At 37.0% G+C, this 18,551-nt stretch overlaps 3 protein-coding genes across 3 annotated transcripts; all 3 read right to left on the bottom strand.

Moving 5' to 3' along the window:
• Positions 1–1,337: 1,337 nt before the first annotated feature.
• LOC142643180 (uncharacterized) lies at positions 1,338–7,750 on the bottom strand. The gene is given in 11 exon segments (XM_075817728.1): positions 1,338–1,645; positions 2,493–2,573; positions 2,688–2,729; positions 3,889–3,924; positions 3,927–3,982; positions 4,217–4,286; positions 5,146–5,226; positions 6,074–6,157; positions 6,680–6,754; positions 6,839–6,910; positions 7,615–7,750. Coding segments are annotated over 11 exon segments (702 nt in total). The 5' UTR covers positions 7,648–7,750; the 3' UTR covers positions 1,338–1,573.
• A 422-nt stretch (positions 7,751–8,172) lies between these two features.
• Positions 8,173–10,536, bottom strand: LOC142644344 (uncharacterized). Its single transcript, XM_075818996.1, has 3 exons — positions 10,123–10,536; positions 8,424–8,850; positions 8,173–8,315 (listed from the first exon to the last, which is right to left on the bottom strand). Exons 1-3 carry the CDS (start codon positions 10,534–10,536, stop codon positions 8,173–8,175), a joined length of 984 nt encoding a protein of 327 aa, XP_075675111.1.
• A 6,215-nt stretch (positions 10,537–16,751) lies between these two features.
• LOC142622397 (protein RADIALIS-like 2) lies at positions 16,752–18,282 on the bottom strand. The gene is made up of 2 exons (XM_075795852.1): positions 17,928–18,282; positions 16,752–17,041 (listed from the first exon to the last, which is right to left on the bottom strand). The coding sequence occupies exons 1-2, from the start codon at positions 18,191–18,193 to the stop codon at positions 17,017–17,019; spliced, it is 291 nt and encodes a 96-aa protein (XP_075651967.1). The 5' UTR covers positions 18,194–18,282; the 3' UTR covers positions 16,752–17,016.
• Between the last annotated feature and the right edge of the window lie 269 nt (positions 18,283–18,551).

Genomic DNA, 18,551 nt, shown 5'->3' with positions numbered 1-18,551 from the left:
TCCATGGGTAGCAGGGCACATATTCGTGCACTGGCAGGACATTATGACAACTTGCTCGGTTCTCACTAGATGTACAGATCAAGTTATTTCTAGCTTCCATGACACAACCATTTTGGAGCCAGTAGGTATGGAAAAATAGTCCCAACGATCACTCGCTCTGCATTGTCCAACAGCATAAAGATGAACTCTTGCTCATGCCCAATGATTTGTAATGCAATAACTATTTCTATTACTGAGAAAGGTGTAATGATCATGTCAAGAAAGCATTTCATGCATCAAGCGCATAAGATACCAGCTCATGCATCCTCTCTCTCCCACAGCATATGGATCCCATGTGATTATAGAATCGGCAAACAATAAGAAGGAGAATGCATAGGATAATTAATGGATCACATCAGACAACAACAATGAGAGCTTACGGTTTGGGGACTTGAAGAATGATCAAAATGCCCAGCAAACCCAAACAACCACATCTTGACTCCTTGGGTAGTATTTTTTATAATTCAATAGTTACAACAACCTGCACCCGAGGGAGTTAGGATGGGGGGGGGGGGGGGGGGAATTGAATCCTAAATGTCATAGACACATTAAGATGTGCCAACTAGTTGAACTAAAAAACTTTTGGCACCCTAACTCACTGAGTAGTGGAGTGAGAAGCTATGCCCTCTCCTGTGACAAGAACATTAAAATGTTTAGAAAAGATGAAGATGCCTCCCCGTTCACACACCTCAATTTCAAGCCTCCTAAATGAAGTCTAGCTGTAGCTTCCATCCTTTTATCTCGTTTAAGACGTAATATTTACTTTGTTAATATTCAATAGCCCTTCATTCCAATTGAGCTAGTAAAAATGGAAATAACCCCCCAAAAAAAAAGCCATGAAAAATAAAAATGAACGTAGAGACGTGGCTTGTAAGACTCCAATTTTTTGTTTTACATGTGTCTTTTTTTTTTTGGTAAACAATGTATGAAATTGACATGATTTTAGCAATGTATCATTTTGGACTGGCAATTTGAGTAAATTGAACTTGGAGGAGAAGAATAAGATGTGTTGCTACTCTTTTTCCTTTTGGGCTGGCTTTAGGCCCACCATTTCTGTGTTTCGTAGCCTTTGACAAGTAAAATGAATAACCATGATTGCTTCTCCGGTTCTCACATGGTGTCCAAATTCTTCTCCACCATTGACATGTCAACATTATTTTGTTTACCAAATCCTAACCTCTATGGTCTTAACAAGTCGGACAATGATAAATGGCCTCAATAAGCATATACCCCCATGTTTTCTTCTATGGGAAAAGAATCAGTAACCGTAACAATATGAAGGGGAATAAGCATAACAATGAAAACTAACAGGACCGAGCATTTGGATAACTCATTTTGAAAAACCAAAGCAGTGCACAGTAGGTGCACATGAAGTGGAGAATCAATAACAACCCTTAATCCCAAATGAAATGGAGCAATCAATTATGAAGTATGAAGAAACAGGATCAGAGGCCAAATAAAAGGAAAGGATAATAGACTGTGTCAATTGAGCAAAACACCAAATAGGACTGGAAGATTGAAATGGTTGCAGCAGCTAGAGGGCATCCTTTATAAGCTTTTCAATGAGAGCTTTGGGGAGTCCCATCACACTGTCAATTGTCCCAACCTACACAGAGTATCACCAATTATCATGCCCTTTTTCTTTGGAACATACCAATTAATAAGTCTACAGCACAGAAGAATTATTTGTCAGTAATTAGTAATCCAACAGCTTATAATTAGCAAAGAAATTACAAGCTGTTCAGTGCCTAATATAACCGCAGTTGACTCTGAAGCAAATCACTCACCATTTCACAAACTCAGACCAAAGCTAAAGACAAGCCATTAGAACAACATTGAGGCAGCAACCTTGCAATGAATTACTTTCTAACAGATAATATTCAAAGGCACAATAAAGTATCTCAGAATCATTGATGGTGGATAAGTTTTGAGTCTTTTGACCAAGACCATCACCCTGACTAATAGAAAGACAAATCTACTTCCCCTGGTAAATTCTTCGAGAAACCTGAAGCAAAATGAATTGTAGACACATTGTATTTGTTCTGCCTTTGACCTTCCAAGTTTCCAACACAAAACTAACTCAACTTAGATCTTATGAAATGGTGAATTTAATTATTAGTCAATATTTTGATACTCCTCATATGTGGGCCAAGGTCCCCCCTCAAATCGGAGACCCAATAGATGGAATACTTCATGGGGATCAAGACTCATTAGGTGAGTGTGTAACTTACCAATTAAAAAAAAATCAATAATTTTATGCTAGTGTATTGGAAGGTCAATATATAAGGTTTTGGTGAAAACATCCCTTCAGCTAAATTGTAGGAACAGAAGGAACCCTTTTGACATGAGACTCTGCTTTTCCTGTCTCTATATATTATACCTCTTATGTCCATTATTAACATTTTACAATTTTGGATTTCTGTTAATGGATACTCAAATATTAGCAAACTAACCACTTGTTTTATGAAGGGCAGTATCAAAGGATGCTCTTTGATCAGTCCCCCAGCAACATAAAGCACAGTCCCCTCCTCAATCTGAAAAAAAAAAAGGGGGGGGGGGGGGGGGAGATCAGTGGAGAGCTATAACACATTATTTCACGAAATTATGCAGAAGCAACCACAAATTTCAGTGAAGAAAACAAATATTACCAGTTTCTCAATGATTTCATCTGGTATTGTATGGAAATAGACCTGCAATGCATCACCACATAAGTACAATTTGCCAAGTGTATCACTAAAGACGATAATTAAGAGCCTTGATACTCAAGAAAAAATGGAAAACCTTTTTCAATGGAACACTAAGGATGGGTTTGGATTGGGCTGAAATGCAGTGCGTCTGCGTTTCAGCCCCTTTTTTTTTTTTTTTTGCTGAACGCGCACCTGTCACTGTTCATTGGCCGTGAATAGTGATTTTAAGCGTGAACAGTGTTTTCACCCATTAAAAAATCATTTTGCTACCATGTTTTTCAGTTTTCACCTGTATCCAAACGGACCCTAAGTAGGAAACATAATTTAACAAATACATCATTAACAGAAGAAAGAAAATAAAATAGAATCAAAGAATTTTTAACTGCAATAAAGTCTGATGCCATGACCATTTTGACAAGAATCCTAAAATATATTTTGTATACAACAAAATGTGCACAAGTCCAAAAGTTTCAAATGAGATCTCCCAGCCCCCAAAGATGCAACTGAAAGAACTCTAAGCATAAAAATATAAAGTTATATTCTGAAGGTTCAAATAATAACTGTACAGAATTATGCACAAAGAGACTGTATGAATTCTAATTGCAGCAGGATCATCTAGTAGCCATCACAAGCCCTTCCAAGTGATCTTTATATGGACCCAAAAAATCATTAAGTGTTTACTTCTTTTGGTCTCCAAGTTAGGATGCTGGCAGCGAGCCAGAAAAATCTTTCTCCTAGCTCTAGCAATGAAATTATAGGAGGTAAAGCCAGAGAGCAGGCACACATTTCTTGCATGTACCTCGTAAGTTTTAGCCTTACATCAGGAAACCCTTGCAAGGTCTTCAACACATTGTGGGAGGACGTCATCATATAACACCGCGCTTTTTCATCTTTTTAATTTCTGTTAAATTTTGTCAAGGCACCAGTACTACATGGCATGATAAAAAACTAATGCCTTGTATGACAATAACAACAAAAACCAAGCTTTAGCCCCAATTTTTTGGAGCCAGCTATGGATCCTTAACAGATTAGTCAAGGTTGGCCATATATATTGCAATGCGTTGCTAGTAGGGGACACCCCCAATGTCATGTGTGACAAGATCAAAAAAACCTTCAACAATAATTACAAAGAGTTTCACAAAGCAATAAAAGCATATGGTACCTCCCCTCAGTCCCATTCTCCTTTTTTGAATCCTGTCCTTTAAGGTTTGTCACAAGCACTGATCCCACCGTTGCTGCATGTCCCCCAGAATAGTCTACAATCCATGTTGATAAAATTTCCGGAGTTTTTAAGAGAGAAAACAACAGGGAACTAATAGCCTGTTTGGATTGAGGGGGAGGGAGGGGGAGTAGAGTAGAGTAGATTTGGCCGAAAATTAGCCTATTATTAGCCAACTCTACTCTACTTCCCCTCCTTCCCCCCTCCATCCAAATGGGCCCTAAAAGACAAAGAAGGGAGGGGGGGGGGGGGGGCAGAGAGTTAAGCTAACCTTTCCAAAACTTCCGTGCTTCTTCCTTACTGGATGGTTTTTCCCTGATCACACCTCCATAGACCACCACCTCCAAATCATTTGATAATAACAATAAGAAATAACACCCAAAAAAAAGTGCAGTTCTAAGCAAGGTAAAAATGAACATTCCTACATCTACAAACATATCTTGTCACCAGAAGGCATAAGAAACATCAGTGTGCACAAACTCTCTCCAGATGTCTGGAGGGCAGATGCAAGATCATAATACTACAGATGCCAACAGGTGGTGAAGAAAACTCTAGCCTCTATTCTATAAAGCTCATGCAAACTTGGAAATGTCCCTTTGAGAGTAAAAATACCTTCTTTTTGCCTAAAATTATGCCACATTCCAGTGCATACAGATATATATATATATATATATATTCTGTCAATTTGCCCTTGGCTAATAGAAGCTTTTGGCCACTCCTCATATTATCCATAATAAGCAAACTAGGAATAAGAACTATGGCGGAGATATTTAAAAAAAACACAAAACAAAACAAAAGTAGAACATAGATGTTGAGGTTTTCTTGTTAATATCACTGTTTCCTTTTACTTTTGCTCCTTTTAATTTCCCCCCATAGAGAAAACAAGGGTTAAGGCATAAGTTCAAGAGAGCAAGAGGGCTTATGCTGGAATTGAAACCCTAACTGTTACTTAAGAATACTGATCTAAAAGAATTAAATCATTGCTAGCAGCACTTGCTTAATCAGAAGATTAAGTCTGAATAGATTAGACTCATCCAGATCGGCAGGGAAAGAAGGTTAGTTTCCAATTAACCTCGACCAGTCAATGCCCTATAAATCATTTACATATTGTGGACTTTTATTCCCTAGGTTTAAAAATGAAAATGCAAGACATGTACAATAAATTAGGAAGATAAATATATCAGAGGACTTGATTTATACTTGGTCACAAGTAATTAACAATGTTGGCTCAGCATTCTTTACATATTCATCAATGGGGAGCCCTTGTAAGATGGCTTCTGCCTGAGAAGAAGGTTCCATCAGTTATTGTCAGTACAGAGACACACTTTTACTTATAAAAAAAAAGTACAGAGACACAGTTCCACTACAACTAGAAACCAGTAGACTGTATTGAGACAATAACCATGGCAATAATGACTATATGGAACTATGCGTTTACCAATCAAAAAATGATATGAAAATATGCATCTTACAAGCAGAGAAAGCAGAAACAAACATGAAGTGCATTAACAAGATATAATTGCAACAGTTGAATATTGCAGTACCATAATCAGTATATTGGTTTTCTTCCTAACAAACAATGCGTGCAGTCAATGTCCCAAATTATGATAAATCTAGCCTTTACAACAAAGAGTAACCAATAGCCATAATATTTATTTTAAATCAATAATCACAACAAGCATATACATTTGAAAATTGTTTGAAAGATTAACAAAATACACATGCCCTGATATCCATGCCCAGAAAAATAACATGATAATGAAATCCAAATCCAGGTTTACATTTGTGATATCCAGACATTCACCTACAATTGATACACAACTTTTTTTTTTTTTTTTTAATAAAAGCAAGAGAAAACCTAACCAGAATGGCCTCATCTCCCTCCCTTGACTAACAGCTTGAAGTCATGAACTACATGACATCTGTCACTGTGCTTAACAAAGCAATGGAAGTAAAGCACTCATGTCTGAATATCAAGATCCTGTGAAATGAATAATAATACTTTCTCTCTCAAATGGCCAAGTATCCTCAGTCCATAAATGGCTTTTGGTTATACCAGACCTTATACATCCTGTTGTAGAAACAGGCAGTTGAGTCAATAGTAAAATAAAAAGAAAGCAATACATACTGTATCAGCTGCAGTCAAAATTGTTTGTTTGTCATCCTTCTCTTGATTACTGATAGTTTGTAGGTTTGATAAGATGGCATCAGCCTGCGACGCAATTCAGACTCAATCAATGGAAGAAAATTAAAACAAACCCACTCTTCATTTGTGTTACGAACAAAAAATAAGACAATAAACACATACAGACAGAGCGCATGAGAGTGAATGGCTACTAAAAGTAAATGTAAAACAAGATAGATCTATATCCTTCTACATAATCACAAGAATGGTCTATAAATTAAACATTTAGATCATTACAGTGCTTCAACAGTTTGAAAGTATTAATTAAGCATTGTAGGTAAGTTTTAATGCCTATATTGCTTCTGTAAGATAAATAGCAAAAGAACGAGCATTTTTTATAGCCATAGTGTACACATCAACCCAAGGTTGCCAATGAGCTATAACTCAATTGGCAATTCCTTCTACCATAATAATGGGATGGAGGGTGAGGACGGTCATGCGTTCAAGACCCCCTGGATGCATAAGTAACTTACCAATAAAAAACCATAAACCCAAGTTAGAATTTATAACATTTACTTTGTACTTTGAAATGCAGGATAGAAACCCCACCTTAGCCTCAGCAAGAGCCATAACCAAGTCCTCTGGCTTTTCCTTTCGGATGCATTTTTCATCATTATCTGCAGACTAAAGTGATTAAAGTAGTTAACTTTCCAGTAATCAATAGGAAATGAAATTTGGTTGATAGCTGAGAGAAAAGAAAAAAAAAACCATAATTGTGAATTCATATCCCATCTCAGCTAATATTTTTCGACACGGAATTGATGATGATCCCAAAATTATCTGCACAAAATGCACACACTAACACTCAACAATGGCGGGTGAATTATTCTTCTCAAAGGTAGTAACTTCATGTTCACATCAAATTTTACATGTTCATCATATTTTCACAACACTTTTACAACAAATCTAAGTTGCTAAAGAGTAATTCGTAGGTACTCCCGGAGCACGAAAAATGGTGCTATCTCCTCTCACATTTATGGTGAGATTTGCTCATTAAATTCATAGTAAGATCCACCATAAATGTGAAAAGAAGAAATACCATTTCACTATCCTCTGGACTACCTAAAAATTTTTCATTGCTAAATTATTGTGGGATCTAATTTAAAGCTACAACTGAAATTACATTTTTGCCATAGCAATAACAATGTCACTTGGAATTTGTGGTGAAAATGTTGTTTACATCACATTTCTGAATTTTTCATGACTTCAGGCACAAACGTTATTATATAGTCCTAAAATCTAAGATCAAACATCTCTTACTACGAACAATTTTTTTTTTTTTTTTTTAAAGTAGAATCAAATGTACAATAGTCCCAAAAGTCTAAATTTCATGGGGTTTCAGTTGATAAAAAAATTCTATGAATACCCAGATTTTCATTCTCAAAGTATTAAAAGTTTACTGCTGTCGGTAAACTTATACTAAGATACAACTACTCAGCGAAGAAATAGGCTCCAAGGTTGGAACTTTGGAAGATTTTTCTTACTTTGAACTGAGAAGTACAAGTACTCGCTTCCATATTTTTCTGTGTCTTTTGAGCTCGCACTGAGTACAAGGGTGCCGCAAACAAGTTACAACAGAAGAGGATCAGGACCACGCGTGTTTGCTACGCTGTCTATGAACTATAAACAAGGAATGAAAATTAGTTTTTAGTTTGTTGTCATTGGTTAACTTTTTATTTTAGAAAAATTTTGATATTTATAAGAAATGAAAAAAAAAAAAAAAGTCAAAACATTAATTTATTTTTTTATTTTTCTAAAAATTTTTTTTAAAAAATAAATGATTAATTAATGTCTTAAGAACATTCGTTAATATCTGTGAATGAGTAGGATAAAGCTATGAAAGCTATTTTTTTGGTTTTTTCAAATATTTTGACACCTTTAAAAAGTTTTTTTTTTTTAGTGTATATATGTGTATATATGTATATATATGTGCGCCCTTTGTATACATTTGTTATACAAAAGGGCACAAGCTTCACCTTTTTTTTTTTTTTTTTGGGCCAAACCTCAAGCCTGGGAATCTATTGATTCAACAAAATCAAAACTTAGTGGACATCAAAGTCAACTAAAGCAGCAATGTCCAAAGGCAATGCATCCATCCAAACATGACAGCCAACAATGGATAAAGCCTTTTTTGCAAGAGTATCCACTACTAAATTACTAGTGCGGTTAATATAACTAAATTTAACTAATGAAAAATTAGACAATAAACACTGAATATCGTCTAAGATATTTCAAAAGGAGGATAGTAAGGAAAGCCCCTGGGAGACCACAATAATGATTGTGGTTGAATCACCTTCAACAATCACTCGCTGAAGCTCAAGTTCAGCAGCAAATTGGACCGATCTGAGGCAGGCGAGAGTTTCCATGTCAGCAACTGATGAGGTTAGCGGAGTATGCGTTGACAAAGCACCAAGGGAGATGCCTCGCCAGTCACGCACAATAACACCAAGTCTAGCAGAGTTCGAGTGATTAAAGAGGGCAGCATCAAAGTTTGCTTTCACAAAACCTGGTTTTGGGGGGTGCCATTGATGCCGAGCAGAGGGTTGAGGGCAAGGGTTCTCTGAAATCTGACTAGCAATGAACTCCTGGAGCAGAGCACCTACAACAACACTAATATTTGAGAGGGGCTGAGCTGGGCGACCAAAATGGAGTGCATTTTGTCTATTCCATAAGCACCATGTAATAGTTGCGAACATCTCCGTTCTTAGCTCATCAGGGACCTACATAAATTTGTTAAGTAAATCACAAAAATTCGGGGGAGGGGGAGATATCATGGTCTGAAACAATTGGAAAGGCTGCCACACAGGAGCTACGTGACAACAAAAATAGAGCGCATGAAGGGAGTCTTCTAGAGCATCCTTGCACAAATCACAAAGGTCCAACTCTGTTATATGCCTTCGCTTCAGATTGCACTTGATGGGCAGAGTATTATTACAAACTCTCCAGATAAAGTTGTAAAGAGGGAAAATTCTCGACCTATCACAAGCTGACACATCATACTACCAAGTCCACAAAATACAGCCAATTACAAGGCGCCATGTATTGCTGCTAGGTTTTGCCATCACTATTCGGATTCCAATAGAAATTTGCTAAGTGTCATTGAAATAAAGGCATGAAACTGCATCAGCATGTGTAAGCGATGACACCAGCAACCCTGCACGTGTAAGCGATGACACAAGCAGCCTTGCACGTGTAAGCGATGACATAAGCGGACCAATCAAGCTGTGACAAGTGTCACCTCCGCCACGTGTCGCTCACCTACCCCTAAACTCCTATAAATAGAAGCCTTCCTAAGACATTTAGGAGAACACACAGACACGGACAGAGAAAAAAGGAAGAAGATATCTTGAGTTCAGAAATCCAGAAGCCCTGCCGGAATCAAACTCCAAAGCCTTCAAGAATTTCAAGAACTTCAATCTCGAATACAGACAACATTCGAAGCAAAATCATCCAAACTACTCGTCCAGATCTCAAAGTTCACTGGAATCAAGCTCAAAAGCCTCCAGAAACCTCAACAAACCATAAATCAACGAAGCTCTACGGAATCAAGCCTCTAAAGCACCGAAGAACTTCCACCACAAACCTTCAAACACGAAGAACACACGAAGAACACGAAGAACACACGAAGAACACGAAGAACACGAAGAACAAAGAATTTCTAACAAGCTCATAGCCAGAGATTCATTGTAATTCCGTTTCAAAGATCTTCGATCCATTTCTTAACCAAATTGAAGAATATCTTATGTTCAAATCAAAATCACATTACCACAATTCCAATCAATAAATCTTTCAAGGAGATCGAATCAGAGGATCACTCTTTTGTAATTACAGAGAATTGTACCACACATTTATCAATACAAATTCGTATTTGTGAAATTATTTTACTTGTTTGATTTATTTCGAATTAAGAAATTTAGTCGTCCACAAAAGTGTTTTATCTTGTTGGGTACTTGTATCTTCCAAATCCCTTTCTAGAAGCTTCGCTAATTGACCTGATTGGAAGACCTTACACGATCAATTGAGGCCGAGGCAGCCAACAACTTGTAAGCACTACTAGCGTTGAACTCCCTAGATGGAGTACAAGACCAAGACACACGGTCAGGAGGTTTCTTGTGGCTAAGTGGAATAGCCAGTACTAAAGAAGCTTTATAAGGTAGAAACAACTGATTTACCTCCTCAGATTTCCACATACTTAAATCTGGATTGATAAGGAAGCTTACCTTAGCTTCTACCACAAATGAAGGGAGGGGGGAAAGGGTTAATCTACTTGGTTTCACTGGCAACCACTTGTCTTCCTTGATCCGGACTGATTGGCCATCCCCAATCCGCCAAACCATACCCTTCCTAATAACATCCCTGGCACTAAGGATGCTCTTCCATGCATAGGAGCCGGAGTAAGATTCCATGGCCTCAAGAATAGAGCAGTTAGGGAAGAATCAAGCCTTAAAGACTCTGTAGCAAAGGGACTTCGGATTCTGCATCATATGGTAGACTTGTTTAGCAAGGAGGGCTTCATTAAACTTCTCAATTTCTTTAAAGCCCATTCCACCCACTTCTTTAGCTTCATAAAACCTCTCCCAACTAACCCAATGCACCTTCTTTGAGGCATCATTGAAACCCCACCAAAATTTCCGAATGAGGACTTCTAACTCTTTGATCAATCTTTTAAGGAGCTTGAAACAACTCATAGTGTAAGTACGGATGGCTTGAATGACAGTTTTAATGAGGACTTCCCTTCCTGCTATGGATACTAACTTTTCCTTTCACCCATGTAATTTCTTCCACACCCTCTCCTTAAGGTAAATAAAGCTCCTTTTTTTCTCCCGACCCACTAATGCTGGCAATCCTAAATATTTTTTGTATTGCCTGATCGCCGGAACTCCTAATAGTTGTTGGAGACAAGTTTGGGTTTGATGATGAGTATTAGAACTGAAAAAAAAATATTAGTCTTTTCTATATTGATTTTTTGACCTGTTCCCCTTTCATAAATAGCCAAAATATCCAAAACTTTCTGACATTCAACCTCAGTAGCACGGCAAAAGAGGACACTATTATTTGCAAAAATTAAGTGTGAGACCCGAGGACCATATTTGCTGATAGCCACTCCCTTAATGCTCCCCTCTACCTCTGCTTTTTGTAATAAACCTTGTAAACCCATGGCACACAAGAGAAACAAGTATGGTGATAGAGGATTACCTTGGCGAAGGCCCCTCGAAGGTTTGATGCTTCCAACTAGTTACCCATTGAGCAGGATAGAATAAGACACAGATTTCAAGCATGACATAATAATTCTTCTCATCCTTTCTTCAAGCCCCAAATATTGCATAATTGCCTCCAAGAATCCCCACTCCACCCGGTCATAAGGTTTACTCAAATCCAATTTAAGAGCCATAAATCCCATCTTTCCTTATGTCTTCCTCTTCAAATAATGGAGGGTCTCAAAAGCCATAATAATATTATCAGATATCAACCGACCCAATAGGAAAGCACTCTGAGAATCTGGCACAGAATTAGCTAAAAACTTTTTCAAACGGTTAGCCACCACTTTCGCAATAAGTTTGTAAATAACATTACATAAGCTAATGAGCCTGAAATTAGAAACTTTCTTAGGATTTTTAATTTTAGGAATGAGAGTGATGAGAGTAGTATTTATGGACTCTAGGACAATACCTGAGTTTAAAGCTCAAAGAACCATTGTAGTCACATCTTCACCCATAATGTGCAAAAAAGACTTATAGAAATAGAAGACATACTATCAAGGCCAAGAGCCGTGAGAGGGGTCATTTGATTGAGAGCTTCTTTGACCTCACACACTTGGAAATCACCATCTAAATGATCAATCGCATCCTCCCCTACCACCCTTTGAATGCTTCTAAGAATATAATTAAAGCCACTCGGGTTTGAACTGGTGAAAATTTGTTCAAAGTGCCCCTCCACCACTTTGCCCATACCAGCCTCATCTTCAACCCAAGCACCATTCTCATCTTCTAACCCTGCAATCAAATTCCGCTGGTTCCTTTTGTTAGTTCTGCAGTGAAAGTATTTTGTGTTCATGTCCCTTTCCTTAAGCCAACTATTTCTTGATCTTTGCTTCCATATACACTCCTCTTTTGCTTGTAATTGATAAATGTCATCTCGTAGGACTTGGATCCAGGCAGGATTGTTTCTGTAGCCCCCATTTTCCTATTCTGACTTCAGGTTTACTAGTTTTTGCTTCAAAGAATTTCTAACATGGCCAAAAGTCTTCTTATTCCACACTCTAAAATTAGACTGACAAGCCAATATTTTACTATTAAAGCCCCATGCTGTGGCTTGGGCCATCCCTTTTCACAGGACCTGTCCCTCAACCATATGGCTTCAAATTGGAAAAGGCGCCCTTTTTTATAAAACCGGTTTATTTCTAAGTTTCGACTAAGAAGAATGGGCTTGTGATTAAAGTGGAAGGCATCCAAATGGTGGATTCTGGAGGAAGAAAATCTCAAAATCTAGTTAATTGTAGCTACCCCTCTATCCAACTGGATCCACACATTCTGATTTCCTAGTCGCCTATTACACCAAGTGAATGGGAAGTTGTTATACCCTATAGGTCCTTCAACCTACACAAATCAAGAGCATCTCGAAAACCCTACATTTGTCTCTTCGGCTTATCAAGCCATCCCTGTTTCTCATCAGCATATAAAATTTCATTAAAATCACCAATACAAACCCAAGGAAGAGTGAACCGATTACTCAACGTTCTGAGCATGGACCAGGAGTTTTCCCGGCTAGCGGTCTCAGGGTCTGCATAGAAACCTGTGAACCGCCAGGCGTTATCAACTCCATGGTCTATAATGGCATTAATATGGTTCTTAAAAAAGAGATTGGACATCCACATTAGAATCAGCAACCCAATACAAAGCTAAATCACCCCCTGTATTATGACATGGAACCACAAACAGATTAGCATGCTGAATCTTTCTACCAATTCTATCTAAAATTGATTTCTCAACCTTAGTTTCCATTAAGAAAATTAGCTGGGGATTTTTGTCACGTACCAACGCAACTAGTTCATCTTCTGTCTGTGGGTTCCCAAGTCCATGACAGTTCCAGCTTAGGCAACTCATTGGGCATAGTGGTGCTGGGAACCAACCACCACCTTCAATGTTTCTTTGTCTAAAGAGCTACAATCTGTCAAACATAATTTTTTTCCCTCCCTCACATCTAGTATTTCAATGCTAGGTCTTCTGTTAACAACCATAGGGGTATAGTTTGGAGTTGGGTTACTTGGTTCGCGAGCCAACTTCTTCCATGTTAGGATGGATACATGAGGATTAGAGTTGGTATAGTTGTTGGTGCAATCTTGTGAAGGTTTTGGGCTGAGTTTGGACTGACAAGGATTGGGGATTCATGTGGGGGGCTCTCGGACCTACGTCTGCATGAGGGGGTGCATTTTTCTTGTATTGAGAAGCCCACTACCTCTTCATCCAATCTAACGGCATGGCCTGGTTTGGTGTGTTTCAGAACCTGTCCACCAGCAAGTGCATTGCTCTACCCTTCAACTTGTTCACAGACCACTTGAGTACATCCTTGCTTGAGCACATCAAAATTGTCCATATAATTTTTAGCCTCCATCGCAAAATGGGCATCATTATTTTCACCACCCCGTCTTGGAACTAATGGCCTGTTTGGGAGTTTAGAGAGGGAGGAGAGTAGAGGGGAGTAGAAGGGAAGGGAGTAGTGGGGAGGAGAGTAGAGGAGAATGATTACCCTCCACCTTGTTTGGATGTTTTTATAATTAGTAAGGGGGAAGAGAGTAATTAGCCCTTCCCCTTGTTTTTAACATTGTAATTTTATAAATATAATAAGGGTAAATTAGGTAATTTACTTTATAAATAATTTTATGTACTCTACCCTCCCTCCAAATCTCTCCAATTTGGGGGAATTAAAAATGAGGGGGTTGGAGGTAGTTGAAACCCCTCCAAACCCCTCCAAATCCCTCCCCCTCTTTCCTTAAAAAACTCTCAAACAAGGTAATTGAATTACTCCCCTTCCTTCTACTCTACTCCCCCTCCTTTTTTAAACATCCAAACATGCCATAAGTCTTCCTTACTACGAGTTGGTTGGCTTTTCTTCCACCATGGCGGTTGATTGCGTGTGCTGCCAGAGATAACAACCACTATTTTTCTGCCTTGACAAACCGGTTCCGCCCTCAACCACTTAGCGTATCATTGATCCTCCTTTCACAACTTCCCTTTCCCCCTTAACCATACTTCACAGTCTCGCTCCCCATGGGTAACCCAGCCACACCAATAACAAAAATTGGGGAGGCGTTTGTATTTGAGGCCCACCATCCCTATCTGTTTCACATTTGATCTCAGCTTCGAACACCGCGGAAGGGGCTTAGAAATATCCATGGTTACCCGTGCTCTCAAAAACCCGCCACCCACGCCGTCATCCTCCAGATTAGCCACCTGAACAACCTTCCCAATAGAATTACCTATAGCTTCACCAGTTTCATAGGTCAGGTTCTTCAATGAAATGTTGTGAATCTGGACCCAAAAGGTTACGTGATTGTACTCCAATTATGGTATCAATTTGACATCGTGAACTCATTGGAAAGCTATTAAACTCTTGTCATAAGACCAAGGCTCATATTCAAGTACGCATTCAAGGTCTATGATGTAATCAAACTCAAACACCAACACGTTATTTCCCGAGTCATGAATCTTCAGTTCACAGCAAATTTCCATAATGACTTGAAGGTGCGAGCCACTGCATCGACATTTCGAAAAATTTGCCTGCTAGACGATGGACCTCGACTTCCTCTTGATGTGGGACATTGGCACCCCCTTCTTCATCCTCTGTAAGGGTAAAACGTGCCCACAAATAGTCCAGACTAGCCATGAGGATAGATAGCAGCGAAGTAAGGTTATAGTAGAGTCCCACACAGTCAAAACACACCGTCCTATTAGTTCGGAGACGTGAAGGGAAATAAAACCCTAAACTAGGTTAGGGACAATATTCTACACGCAGCTTAGTGCCAACCCTAGTCAGCGTGAGAAACAATTCGAACATCCGTTTAGTTTAAAAAAATATTGGACACAAGCTTCACCTTTATTTAATAGTTAGGTTAAGCTCTTATCTCACATCCTAAAATCATTGATATGCTATGGGAAATTTAAAGATTATTATCTCAAGTCGTTTGATAGTCATTACCTTTAAATTTAAGGGTTATATTTAATTAAACTTATCAGTGATATGCTATAGGGATTTTAAAGACTACTATCTCAAGTTGTTTGATAATCATTATGTTTAAATGTAAGCGCTATTGTTAAACTTAAGATTTTTGTAACTTAAATAATATATTGGTATTTGAACTATTCCTCAACACCATCTTTAATTCCCAATCAAAAACAAACCACAAAAAAAATATATATATATTTTTTAACAATATTCTAACATTTGCTTTTACACTTTAAAATATTTGTTGAAGGCTTCTATTTGAGGAAGATTGCAGCCTATGTGTGGTAGATTCACTCTATTCTTGAAGTATTTATATTCTAGTCATTAGCTCGTAGGATGCATAAAATAAAGTTTATTAAAAGCTATTTATAAATCATTCATATTAAATATTTATCAAGACAAAAATCTAAATAGTTTTTTTTTTAGAAACATGTAATGTAATTAAATTAAATTTTGTTAAAAATAATAAATGCAGTTTAATCAACGTGTTTTAGTGTTGGATTACTGTATTCTAATAAAATAGTGAGTTACAATATATCTTTAAAAAAATATAGAAAAAAAAAAAGTAAAATAATAATTAGAAGAAGAAGAGAAGAAGGGTGTCAAAAGGTGTGAGGTTTCAAAAGCATAGGTATAACCGTATAAGAAATAAACTTGTTATATCGTATGTCATTATAATAAGTGTCTTATGGGTGTATCATAAACTTTGCCCCTCTTAAGTCAAATATTGATTCTGTCAATGTATATATATGATGTGAAATCCAAATTAATTCCATATAAGTGAAAAGTTGATATAATATTATTGGTTCCAAATCCATAACCCTAAAACCACCTAATATATCTATAAAATTCACCTAAGCTATTAATTAATCTACATACATAACACTGGCAATCCCCTTTTAAATTTTGACTTGTATTTGTGATTATTTGAGATGGGTTTTAGTCTTCTTTCTGAGTGTATGCATGCAAGGATGCAATATGGGTTATTACCTATTAGGTGTCGTATTGCGTACTTCAATGTTGCATGCATGGAACTTTATTCATGAGTTGCTAGCTATTCCTTCAATATTGAGCAAAGAATAGTGTACTATTGTATGCGGCTAAACTTGTTTCTTCGCTTTAGGAAGATTGTATATAAAGGTAAATAGATGCCTCTTATTGAACACGTTCTCAAATTAAAACTCTCTTTATAATTAATATTGTACACAAAGTAGTTGATAGATTCTTATTGTTGGTTCGTTTTATTGGATTACTAGGAACTTGTTGCATGTGTTTGAATGCTCTTTTAACTAGTGAAACCAAACATTTTTAGCGGATTGCATTATAGATATCCAACTGATATATATAATAATGAATCATCAATAGCAATCCTTTGATTTAATGTTTATTTAAATGTTCATTACTCAAGGAAATCTACGCTTTTATTATTCATTTAAACCAACTAGTAACTTGCATTCAAAGATTGATATTTGAATTATTTGAACGAAGTAGAAACAAGTCACTTGATGCTTGACTTTTCCTTGATACATGTAAACGAAGGAAATATACGACCTTGTACAGAAAGTAAGTAAATTAAAAGTAGATATCTATTGCATCACATCTTATTCTTTGGCATTGTAGTACTGCATTTGGATAATGGACTCAGCTAGACTTCTATCCATGCTTCATTTTAGCCTCAGATTCCTCAGCCTGCATTGACAAATATGATTAGCTATGGATAAAACTTTCCATGCAATAAGAGTAATGTTAGAAACACATAAAATTGCACAACTTGCTTACGTGGTGAGTTGTGAGTGGTAGAGATGTGTTCCCATATGGACCTACCATCATAGCTCTACCACTCACAACTCACCAAGTAAGTAAGTTGTGGCACAAATTGTATTATTTTATATGTCTCTAGAATTACTTGAAAAAGAAAGCTGTGATATTCAATAATTTCAATTGATTTTATGCTAACCCTACAACTCATGTATCAAGATAATATGGCATTAAATATATTAGAGATTAAGAGATTATAAAAAGAGATAAGATAGTCCATGCCTAAGAGTTATATATATATATATATATATATATATATAGAGAGAGAGAGAGAGAGAGAGAGAGAGAGAGAGAGAGAGAGCCATTATGGTAAACTTTAAGCATAATTTGTTTAATACGTAGGTATTACAACTATAAACAAATAAAAAATGCTTTCATTTTATTTTTTAACCAACGAGAATAAATAGACATAAATATCAACATTACTTGAAGTAAAAGTAACTTGTAACAAGTAGTATCAAAGTTTGGTGGTAGGAATTGAAAGTGGATCAGCACTCACAGTTATATTTATATATATTTGGCTTCTATATGATCATGCTGTTTATTTTATTTTATTTTGATAAAAGGATGCTTAAGTTTCTCATTCCAAGCAAGCTGATTAAGACTGCATTAATTCACGTGTGAATAAGAATAACTAGATGATTGAGGCTCATAATTTATAAGTGGTATAGTAACGAAATTATTAAATTAATATTAATGGAGACAAACTAAATAGCTTAATAACATTAATTAATATAAAATTTTATATATATAATACCTTTGTTCTTCATCCATGTAATTGTAACCTTTGCTGTTCTCTTCAGTGTCTCTGTAATTGGGCAAGGGAACATGGCCAGTCTCAATCTGCCTGAGATCTTCCACAAGTTCCTCATAGTGCTTAATCACTTCCTCCACAGTTTTCCCACCCACTGCTCTGGCCAAATTGTGCCAGCGATCTGGGGTGTCCTTGGGATACATAACCAAAGCATTCTCAAACCTTTTGTTTTGTTTGGCTGTCCAGTTAGAGCTGCCACCTGAAGCCATTTCTTACTTCTATATAAGAAACTTTTACTACACAGAAAAACCAGGAAAGAACTATGGAAAGGTATGAACTATATTAAGCTTGTATGAGTAAAGAGAATGTCATTGGTACACCCTTTTATAGAGGAGGGTTGGAGGATAGGTAGGACGGTGGGTTTGTGTTTTTTTTATTGCTGAGCTGTTGCTTTCCTTGCAAAACAATGGGATTCGTAAAAACATATAGACGTGGTTTCCCTCTTACTTTTCCAGATAATTTGATGGGCTTGGTTAGGCTTAAAGCTCAAGAAATTGGTATAAGTCCATGCCTCACTTTCTTTATCCAAGAAAAGTTATTCCTCAGTCTATTCACACACAGTCATTG

This window comes from Castanea sativa, chromosome 1, assembly GCF_040712315.1.
Source record: "Castanea sativa cultivar Marrone di Chiusa Pesio chromosome 1, ASM4071231v1".
Classification (NCBI taxonomy): Eukaryota; Viridiplantae; Streptophyta; class Magnoliopsida; order Fagales; family Fagaceae; genus Castanea; species Castanea sativa.
This window is presented reverse-complemented; position numbering and strand designations above follow the sequence as displayed.

Bases quoted from the DNA above. Each gene is read 5' to 3' on its own strand.
- LOC142644344 (XM_075818996.1), bottom strand. From the start codon at position 10,536: ATGGAATCTTACTCCGGCTCCTATGCATGGAAGAGCATCCTTAGTGCC. The intron at 8,851-10,122 runs GTCAATTAGCGA...AAATTTATGTAG, and splicing joins GTGTAAGGTCTTCCAATCAG to GTCCCTGATGAGCTAAGAAC. The intron at 8,316-8,423 runs GTGATTCAACCA...ATTTTTCATTAG, and splicing joins TCAGCGAGTGATTGTTGAAG to TTAAATTTAGTTATATTAAC.
- LOC142622397 (XM_075795852.1), bottom strand. From the start codon at position 18,193: ATGGCTTCAGGTGGCAGCTCTAACTGGACAGCCAAACAAAACAAAAGG. The intron at 17,042-17,927 runs GTATTATATATA...TTGTCAATGCAG, and splicing joins TACATGGATGAAGAACAAAG to GCTGAGGAATCTGAGGCTAA.